The sequence below is a fragment of the Nannospalax galili genome, unplaced genomic scaffold, assembly GCF_000622305.1.
Source record: "Nannospalax galili isolate Female #2095 unplaced genomic scaffold, S.galili_v1.0 scaffold390, whole genome shotgun sequence".
In the NCBI taxonomy this organism is placed as follows: Eukaryota; Metazoa; Chordata; class Mammalia; order Rodentia; family Spalacidae; genus Nannospalax; species Nannospalax galili.
In genome coordinates, this window is record NW_008330777.1 from 7176647 (window position 1) to 7186868 (window position 10222).

The window sequence follows — 10222 nt, forward strand, 5'->3', positions numbered from 1 at the left end:
AATGTCTGTCCTTGAAAGTGAGATGAGTTTCTTGAAGACAACAAAAAGATGGGTTTTGTTTCTTAATCCGTTCACATAGTCTGTGTCTTTTGACTGGGAGTTCAGTCTGTTTATATTTAAAGTTATTAATGAAAGATGAGTATTGAATCCTGTCATTTTTATTTCTGTTTATATTCTTGATATAGTTGTATATTTCCACAGCTATACCTTCATTGAATTTCTTTCCCCAACCTCTTGGGTATAGTCATTTCTTTCTTAAGCTCTTTGTATTGTTTCCAGAACTCTCTGAAGGGCTAGTTTTGTGGACATGAATTCCTTCAGCCCACTTATGTCATGGAAGAGTTTTGTTTCCCCTCCGACTATAATAGACATCTTGGCTGGATATAGTAATCTGGGTTGGCATCTGTGGTCATTTAAAACTGGGAATACTTTGGTTCAGGCTCTTCTGGCTTTCATAATTTGCACTGAAAAGTCAGCTGTAATCCTAATGGGTTTTCATTTATATGTGACTTGTTTCTCTTTTGCAGCTTTCAGAATTTTCTCTTTGTTTTATGCGTGTAGTGTTTTTACTACGATGTGCCGTGGAGAGTTTCTGTTCTGGTCCTGTCTGTTTGGTGTTCTGTATGCTTCTTGTCTTTGTGGTCTCCCACCCATCCTGCATATTCCATTCTGGTGTTTTCTTTAATTTTTCATAATCTTTGCTTGAGTATTCTAATTTGTATACTTTATCTTTCATTCTTGATACCCTGTTTTCCATTTCATTCATCCTATTGGTGAGCCTTTCTCCTGTCGTTTCTAATTGGCTTACTGAGTGTTTCACTTCCTTTTTCATTTCGGCCTGAGTATTCTTCAATATTTCTAATTCTTATGAATGCATTCAGAAGTTTATTCCTATCTTCTTTCAGTTCTTTCATTTCTTTGTGTGTCTGTAAGTTCACAGAATTCTTTAAACATGTGTATAATTCTTCTTTTGAATTCCATGATAGGCTTACTAAGGTTTCACTTCCTTCTTCATTTCAGCCTGAGTATTCTTCAATATTTCTAACTCTTTTCTGAATTAATTCAGTTTATCTCTATCTTCCTTCAGTTCTTTGATTTTTTTGTTTCTGTGTTCTTTAAATTCACTGAATTCTTTTATCATGTTGATAATTGTTTGTGTTCCATGCCCTGTATTATCTCTAGGGGGTTCTCATTGTACTCCTCTAGAGGACTATTGGTATTTGGTAGGGCTATGTTATTTTGGTTTTTCATCTTATTATTTTTTCTCTGTGATTTTGACCTGTGAATTTCTTTTGTAGTTTCTTATTCTTGTGTGAGACTCAAGCCTTCAAGTTTTGGTCTGCTTCTTTTTGTGAACTTTATGTGTCTTTGTGGTTTACTTTATGTGCATGAAAAGCTGGTTCTTCTAAGCTTCGGATTCTCTCTTGATGTTATATTGGAGTGGCCAGATTGCTTTTGTCTTCAGGAGTTCCCATAGAGGCCCAAGTCAGATGAGGATCAGATGCTCTCAGACTTTCTCCTAAGGTTAGATTTCCTCCAGGAAAGATTTTGGACTCAGGAGTTTGGGGGTTGGACTGGCCTGGGAGTTGTTCCCAGGAAACGTGCTGGTCTAGGGCAGCTGGTGGCCATTCCACCCAGAGATTGAAAGGGAGATGGGGGTGGGAAGAGGCCCCAAGTTCTCCTGGGGACTGCACTGAAGAACTTGGTTGGTTTGGATGCAAAGGATCAGGAAGAGGAAAGGTCATCCACCCCCTACCCCCCACCCCCCCGCATCCAGGAAAGAGGCTGGCAGGTTGTGCAGCCCAGGGAAGCAGAGGGAGGTGAGGGCGGGGCCAGGCCTAGAGTGCTCCTGAGGACCCAAGGAACTGCGTTGGTCTGGATGCAAAGGATGAGGAAGCAGTGGTGGTTCCCCAGATGTCTGAGGCTCCAAGAAAGGAATGGGACAGCACCCAGGCTAGGAGGTGAGACTGGTGGGGGAGATGGGAGGGTGAGTGAGGCTGGGGGCGTCAAGGCTCAGAGGGCGCAATGGACTTACCCTCGAGAGAGGCCTCTGGGTCCTTCAGGCCCAGGGAAGCAGAGGGAGTTGAGGGCGGGGCCAGAATGCTCCTGGGGACCAGAGAAGGAACTGAGTTGCTGTGGATGCAAAGGATCAGGAAGTAGTGCTGGTTCTCTAGGTGTCTGGGGTGCCAAGAGAAGGAATGGGATAGGACCCAAGCTAGGAGGAGAGACAGGTGGGGGAGATGGGAGTCTGAATGAGGCCTGGGGAGTCAAGGCGGGGAGGGCGTGATCGACGTATCCCAGAGAGAAGACTGTGTGGGTCAGAGAGAACATGTTTGGTTTTTTTTATTGGGAGTGAGTTCTTCACTTAAATTAAGGATGCATAATCAGTGTGGGTAACTTTTAGGAAAGCCACTGGCTCTGCTTCTAAATGGAAAAAGAGATCATAATTAAGACTAGTCATAAAGGGCTGTCTGAGCAATAAAGTTAAGTGACTGGTCTTGCCTATTCTTTGAAACTGAGTAACATCTACATTTGCAGTGCTTATTAAAATTATAGTATTTAACCTAATTATACAAGGTAGGTTAAAGTATAATTTTCTATTGTTTGATTATTTCATGCTCTAGTATAAAGGAGAAGGGATTGATAGTAAGACAACTAATTTATTTATGTCCATTTTTTCCTTCTGCTTGATTGTTGGTGAAATGTAAAATTTAGTAACTGAACATAAAGGGTAATGACTGAAAGGCCCCAGGCTTCCTTTATATATGGTGAAAGCTGGCTGTGCTTGGTAATTATCATATGTTAATTGGTTTTCCAAATAAAACTGATAAGTTTTATTTACTCATTAACATAAAGTTAAAGTGATTTTTGAAGGAAATTAAAATATAGCTTTTTTTTTGAGAGACATTCTTGCTATAGTCCAGGATTATAATTTGTAATTCCCCTGCCTCAGCCTCCTTAATGCTGGAATACAAGAGTGCACCACCACATCTGACTAGTAGCAATGTTTAATCCAAAAATCTTTTTAACACTTTTCACTTACTCTTGCTTTCTCAACAAAGTTGGATGACCTTACATAGTAGGGTCGCACTCTTCTTTCATGTCATCCTTACAAAAGACTGGCCACTTATAGTTGTTCTATAAATGCTGAATTTCTAAAAGAATAAATGAATATGAATAATAAGCATGGCTGGTTACACTGAATAAGGAACAAAATTATCTCCAAAACTGATGGTGACAAATGACCTGTGCTTAAGAATCAAATGTCATAAGTTTAAAAATCAAAGCTGTACTACATACCAAATTCTATTTTAATAATGTATGCATGTGTATGTATGTTGAGAGGTCTGAGGACAACTTGTGGGGGTCAGTTCTCTCCTTCCACCATTTAGGTCCCAGGAATTGAACTCCGGTAGTCAGGCTTGGTAGCAAGTGCCTTTACCTGCTAAGGCGTTTAACCATCCCCTCTACCTTTAGATTTTAAGGCAGGCTCTCGTACTGAACCTCAAGCTCAACCCTTTGCCTAGGCTAGTTGGCCACAGAGTTGGGGATCTGCCTGTCTCATGCCACCCTGCTCCCCAGTGCAGGGGTTACAGGCTTGCTTTACCACAACCTGATTTTTATGCATGGGTATTGGGGATCCAAACTCAGGTTCTTGTGCTTGTGTGGCAGAAATACTTCATTGACTGAGCCATCCCCCCAGCACCACATACGATGTTTTGATCTATGTATGCACTGCATACTTTTAAAATCATGTCATATCTCCTTTTTCACTTACAATTCTTTCTTTCCTGGCGTGAAATTCCAAATTCTTTCTTCTGGCTTTTGAAATGTTACCTACTGTTCTCATACCGTGCATTCGCATACCAGGACTTGCAGCACCTACGTGATTTTTTTCATGATTTTCTCCCCAGGTGAAGCATACATGCGGCTAAGTAAACTTCCTGAAGCAGAGCATTGGTACATGGAATCCTTGAGATCCAAGACCGACCACATCCCTGCTCATCTCACCTATGGGAAACTGCTTGCTCTAACAGTGAGTACTTGCCTTTCTCATGTTTCAGAAATTGATTTTCTCCATGTGTACTGGAATAACTGGGATTTGAGATATTGATTCTGAACCTGTGAATTCAGGTAAGGACTTAACAATAGTGATACTGTTAGGCACCTGTATAGATAATATAGAAAGAAAAGAGCTTTTGAAATTTGACCTACATAAGATTGTGACATGTTGTGATCCTTAGTGTAACACTGAGAAAGAAAGGAAGACCTCAACTATGTGTCTGTCCGAATGAATGAATGATTTTGTCTGAAGAAAAACATTTGTATAAATAACATAGTTTATAAAAACTGTTAATGCCAAATTGGCTGTAATTAGAACTTAGGCTAATTCTTGTTTTCAATTTTTATTTATTATTTTTATTTTATGTGTATGCGTGTGTTGCCTGCATGTTGTAGGTAAGTGCACCCATGTCATGCAATGCCTGCAGAGGTCAGACGAGGCTGTCGGATCCCCTGGGACTGAAGTAACCGACAGTTGTTAGTTGTTATGTGGGTGCTGGGATCCCACTCAGATCTTCTGCAAGAAAAAACAGTGTTCTTAACCACTGAGCCATCTCTCCAGCCCGAAGGGGTAATTCTTACAAATAACTACCGTCATATAAAATTTTATACATCTTAGAATTCCTTCTAATTGGAGTCAGTCTATAATAGAAGTGGAGCCATTGCTTGGCCACCCACTGTATAACAGGCACTCTTGTAATGTGAAAATCATGTTAATGTGAGTCATAAGAAATTACTGATATTACGCTTTTGTGTTCTACAAAAAAATGGCAATATAATGTATTTAAAGGTAATTCTAATCCCTTATTTTTTATATGATAGGGAATGACTAAACAAATTAATATTTCTGAGCTCACACAGCCAAGTGGTTGAAGCAGGCTCCATTCCTAATCTCTGTGTTGTTACAGTTACTCCACATAATCTTGCTTTAATATTAGAAAAAGTGAATGAGGATTACAAAAACAGAAAAAAAAATAGTTTGGAGGACAATTCCTAAGTGAATTCATAAATCAACCTAGAGAATTATTTTTTAATATCATTTTACTTTCCTTAGAAGTTAATGAATTAAGTGCTTGCCATGTATCCTTTTAAGGATATCATTACATGCTCCAGAGGAACTCATGTAGAGCATAGGGATATAGGTCACTGGTAGAATGCTTTCCAAGCATACCCAAAGCCCCAGGGTTCAATCCCCAGCACTGGAAGTAAAGGGAAGAAAAATCATATAGATAGGTAAGATATCCAGAAAACATCCCACTAAAAATATAGAGCTGTGCCTTTGCAAATGTTAATAGTAAGAGAGAGTACCAGGAACTAGAAATGAAGAGGCAGAGTCGCCTGGAATGGTGTAAGCATGTAATCGCAGAACTTGGGAGACTGAAGCAGAACACTGATGTGCATTTGAGGCCAGCCTGGTCCACAGAGTGATGCAGTGAGATACTGCATCACCCACACACCCTCTAAAGAGATGGATGGAGAGCTGACTCCAGAATGTGCAGAGCAGGCCGATCCAGCAGCTTGTTTGGGATCATTTGCCAATTTGGACATCAGTGGCAAGAGGCTGTTTGATTTTTCTGCTGTAGGAGAAGAAAGAATGGCCTAGTCGATGGCTAGGCATTAGATACTTCAATAAATTTGCATAATTTATTTCCTCAGTATAAGGATAATATAAAATAAGTCTGCTTTCTGGTATAAGAAAACTCTATGAATGTTCATCTGTCTTAGAATGGAATCGGGAGAGATAATATACTCTTGATACGATCCTCCTTTTAAAAATATTTTATTTATTATTACTTTTATTTTATGTGTATGAGTATATTGCCTGCATATATGTCAGTGTGCCTGTGTTGTGCCAAGGCTGAGGATATCAAGTATGTTGGATTCCCAGGAGCTGGAGTTACAGATGGTTGTTAGCACCCATGTAGCAAAAGAACCCTGGTCCTCTGTAAGAGCAGCCAGAGCTCTTAACTGCTGAGCCATCTTTCTAGTCCCCCATCCTCCCTTTGAAACTTTGGATTTTTAGTTGAGTCTACCATAGATCATGGAATTCCTGGGCCAGGAAACAAAGTAAAAAGGAATCTACTGAAAATCCTTCCTGAAAATATTCTTTGATAAACACAAATCTAGAAGAAAGAACCATAAAGTAAAAAGAGAATGATGCACAAAAAACATGATTTTGTGGGTAAATCAGATAAGCTTTTATAAACAAATACAGTGGGTTCAAATGTTAGTGAGCCAGAATGAGCATTTTCAAGAAATAAAAGGGTGAAGAAAGATTTATTACCTTGCAGCATGTGCTGGGAGCACAGGGGTTATTTCCAAAGCAACGTCATTTTCACACAAAGCAAGGGGATTTTATTGAGAATTCTATACATATTCATATAAGAAAATAAAGCATTTTATGGGGAAACATGTTCCTGAGCATGCTCATTTTAAAGCTATAGTTCAAGAAGGAATTATCAGACATATATTGGGGTGTGTTTTGCTCAGATTCACGGAGCTGATGTTTAAAAGATTAAGATGATGTACAGAAAGACTTGGGCATGTTTAGCCTGCATCATACAAATGGTGGACAAGAATGGTTCTGGACATGCTGAGCTTTAGTTATAAATTCTTAGCTGACCAAGATGAAATGACACTTTGGTTTGCATTAATATAGGAGAGCATTGGAAAACTCAGGATGGGAGGGGAGACTTTGATGAAGAAGATATTTAATTTATTGGGGAGGAGGAATCATATCAAAGCATAATTGATTTGTCATAGAATGAAGATCACAGTCTAAAGGAACTTTCGTATAGATAACAATGAAAAATCAATTTATTCAAAAGAACCCCAGGGAAAAACATGTCCCAGGGCAGCTGGCATAGAACAGGTGAGTAAAAGGATGTGAGATGGGGTAATAAGTTTTATCTTATGACTATAGGTGTCAGATCTTTCCAATGTGTGCACAAATGCTAGGTGGGAGCAGAGGTTCATTATGAATAAAAGAGGTCCAGGGTGCAGAACAGCTGAGGCAGCTGAAGATGAGGTTTGCCTTGATGTCATTTGAGTGTGTCTCCCAAAAATGCATATGCCTGAGGTTTGCCCCTCTGTGTAGAGATGATGATAAGCAGTGACCTGTGAGAGGTGAGGGGAGTGATCTGTGATTCTCTCATAGTGACATCACCTTCAAAAGGAGTTTATGCTGACCTCATAGTAAGTGAATTCTTATGAGGGGAATTTTAAAAGAGAAGGATCGGTACCTAATTCTCTCTGGCTACCTATCTTATGCTGTCTCTTCCTCTTGGTCATGTTCCCACCACCATGAAGTCATCTGCAATGCTGTGATATAGGCAGAAGTCCTAAACCAGAGTGGAGCAGGTCCTAGTGCCATGCAGTTAAGCACACCAGAACTGAGATAAATGAGGTGTATTCCACTTCACGTATTTTGTTGTAGCAGTGGGCAGCGGACTAAAATAAGTTGGGAAAATATTGTTGCTTTGAAGTGTTCTTTTGAAGTATTCAGATTTTAATATGTCTCACCCACTCTGTGAAGACTATCAGCAGTGCAGGGTTTATTTATTTCATTTTCCTATAGCCTACCATTTTCCCTCATACCTTTTTTTTTTAAAGAATTCATTGGATTTTTAGCCATAGAAACAAATTCCCATGGAGAAAAGTTTTCAATATGTCTGAATCTGGAGGTCCTCTATAAATGACTAGCTCTGAAATTGGTCACACAAGAGTCAATCTATTCCATGTTGAAAGATTTTATTAACTCACTCTTAGCCATCAGTGAGCAATATAGGATTGTTGGTCATATGATGAGAAACAAATTAGTATGAGGATAAACCTGAAGAAATATGTAAAAGAATTATAATCCTTAGTAGAGTTGGTAATATACAGCATTTAAAAGCACGAAGCCGTGAAAATGCTGAAAAACAAGAATTTTTATAAACAAAAATAAGATAGAGCAGTTTTCACTTAAAGGATAAGAGAAGTTTTCTTGTGCGTAAATACAAAAATAGGCTAATGAAAAATGTGAATGAAGATATCTATGTGGCTCTAACAATGATAAAAGAAAGGCAGAAAACACACCTCAGAACTGAGGGTAGGATGCAGGTTGCTGTATTTGTCATTTGCAGCCTCAGAGTATACCCAGTTTATCACTTAGGACAAAAAAACTTCTGCCTTATGGAAACCGATTCCAGTTCCTATCTTGGTAAGATGAGAATTCAGACAACTTCATGTAGGAATAGAATTCATATACACCTCTTGCTTCAACTGTTCTCTGAGAATGTTTTATGGAACACATGGGAATATTTTACCTTAAGATTTCAAACCATAACTATGAATATTATAGCTGCCTGAATCTGACCTTTCCTAGAAAGCTGAGAAACAGAAATTGATGCATGCATATATGTAATGCCGAATGTGCCCAGACCATGATACTGGATAGAAAGACCAATTGTCCTATTCTTTTTGATTTTCAAGGCTATTTTAAATTTCTTGTACAAAAAATATGATTATAAAAGCTGCATTGAAAGTTTTGCTTCTACAAAGCATATGGAAAAGAAAGGAAAGACTTGGATATTATCATCCAAAGTTTTAATTTTCCCTCCACTAAGACCTTTACAGTTTCTGACTTGCTGATTAGATGAAATGCAAACTGCTGTGGAATGGCTTAGTCACAGTGCCAGATCCCACAGCCATCTTTAATAGTTTCTTCTAAATTATAAGTTTTGGCAAATTTCTGATCCCAGTTATTAACTTTGTCTAATTATGGGTTTCTTGGTATGGTAATATGCCACTGACTTGACAGGGTAGAAAATGGCACACATTTTGACTTTTAATATTTTATGTGTTTTATAAAATAGAACTGATTATGAGTCTCAGGAAAAGTTGAAATGAAGTGATGTGTTTACCCTGTGTCAAAACCCAAAGGTCAATTGTGTCACAATGACAGGCAGCTATATCAGGTTTAGGCTGTAAAGTAGGATTTCATGTAAGAATTCTATGTTTTATGAGGCAAATTAGGAAAATTGATATTTATACTTTCATTGTAGTCAGTGGAATGATTCACTGTAATTTTTTTTTCAAATTTTTTCTTCAAGAATCTGTACAGTATTTTTAGTATTTAAAAGAGTTCAAAGGGATTTAAGGTTTCCCAGAATGCTTTGGCACATCTTATAGATCATATCCTTTTTTATTCTTATGCCAAGATGTCTTTTCCTCTCTCTGCGTGTTGAGTTTTATTTCCTTTGTGAAGTCTTGCCTGACTTTCTCAAGCAGTTGTTCTTTTTCTTTCTCTGAATCTTCTTAGTCCGGCTCTCCATATCTCTGTACAGCACTTGGAAATTAAATGACACATATAAATCTGCATCTGCCTTTTGATAGTAGATATGGAATGGGGAGTCTTATCTTTTCTTTTCTTTAGTACATGGCATTTTGCTGTCTTGGTGACAGTCTTTGTTACCTACTGAATTTTTCTTTGTAAGTGATGTAAGCATTGGGCACAGGATTTTTAACATTTTCGTTTTCTTACCTGACACTCATTGTGTCCTTAACTCCTTCATTCGGTCAGCATATGTCTTTAGACCTATTGTTCCATGATGCGTGTTACATTCATTCTCAATGGTGTGTGCTGAAGAATTGGATGAGAGTGTCATATTTGTGTCCTGGGCAAAAAATAATCTTCCAGAACAGAACAAAAGAGGCTGATGCAAGAGGGAGGCCCCTTGCTTGTGTTCCTGTACTTGGCGTCTTATTTCTTGACCACCCTTAGTGAATACTATTTGCTTTTATGAGTGAAAAGACTAAGTTTCAGAGGTTTAGTTAACATTACCTAAAAAGTCATTTAGCAATTAAATAGTACAAATAACTGCAACCCTAAGGATTTACATTTTAGATGTCATTCATTTTTATTCTGTATTAAATAATTTTAAGTGTGGATTTTTTCCAATTGATACACTTGATTAAACCGATTAGAGATTCTTAAAAGCAAATCCCTATATCTTTCTGCTCATTTTTTTTAAATTTTTAAAAATGATTTATTTAATAACAACATACTTAGAAGAAGCATATCATTACAACACAATTGACATATTCAATAACGGTTTCCTGAGGTAGGATGCATCTCTTTCAAAATTGGCTGTAAATTTTTAGGTTTACAGTTGAATTA

At 38.1% G+C, this 10222-nt stretch overlaps 1 protein-coding gene across 2 annotated transcripts in view; it reads left to right on the plus strand.

The window, feature by feature from the left end:
• Positions 1 to 10222, plus strand: part of Tmtc2 (transmembrane O-mannosyltransferase targeting cadherins 2) — a 507640-nt gene that overhangs the window by 337999 nt on the left and 159419 nt on the right. For both annotated transcript variants that reach the window (XM_008852327.2, XM_029555737.1), the window contains one exon: positions 3915 to 4036. In XM_008852327.2, the coding sequence (XP_008850549.1) occupies positions 3915 to 4036 (122 nt within the window). The remainder of the gene's footprint in view (positions 1 to 3914; positions 4037 to 10222) is intronic.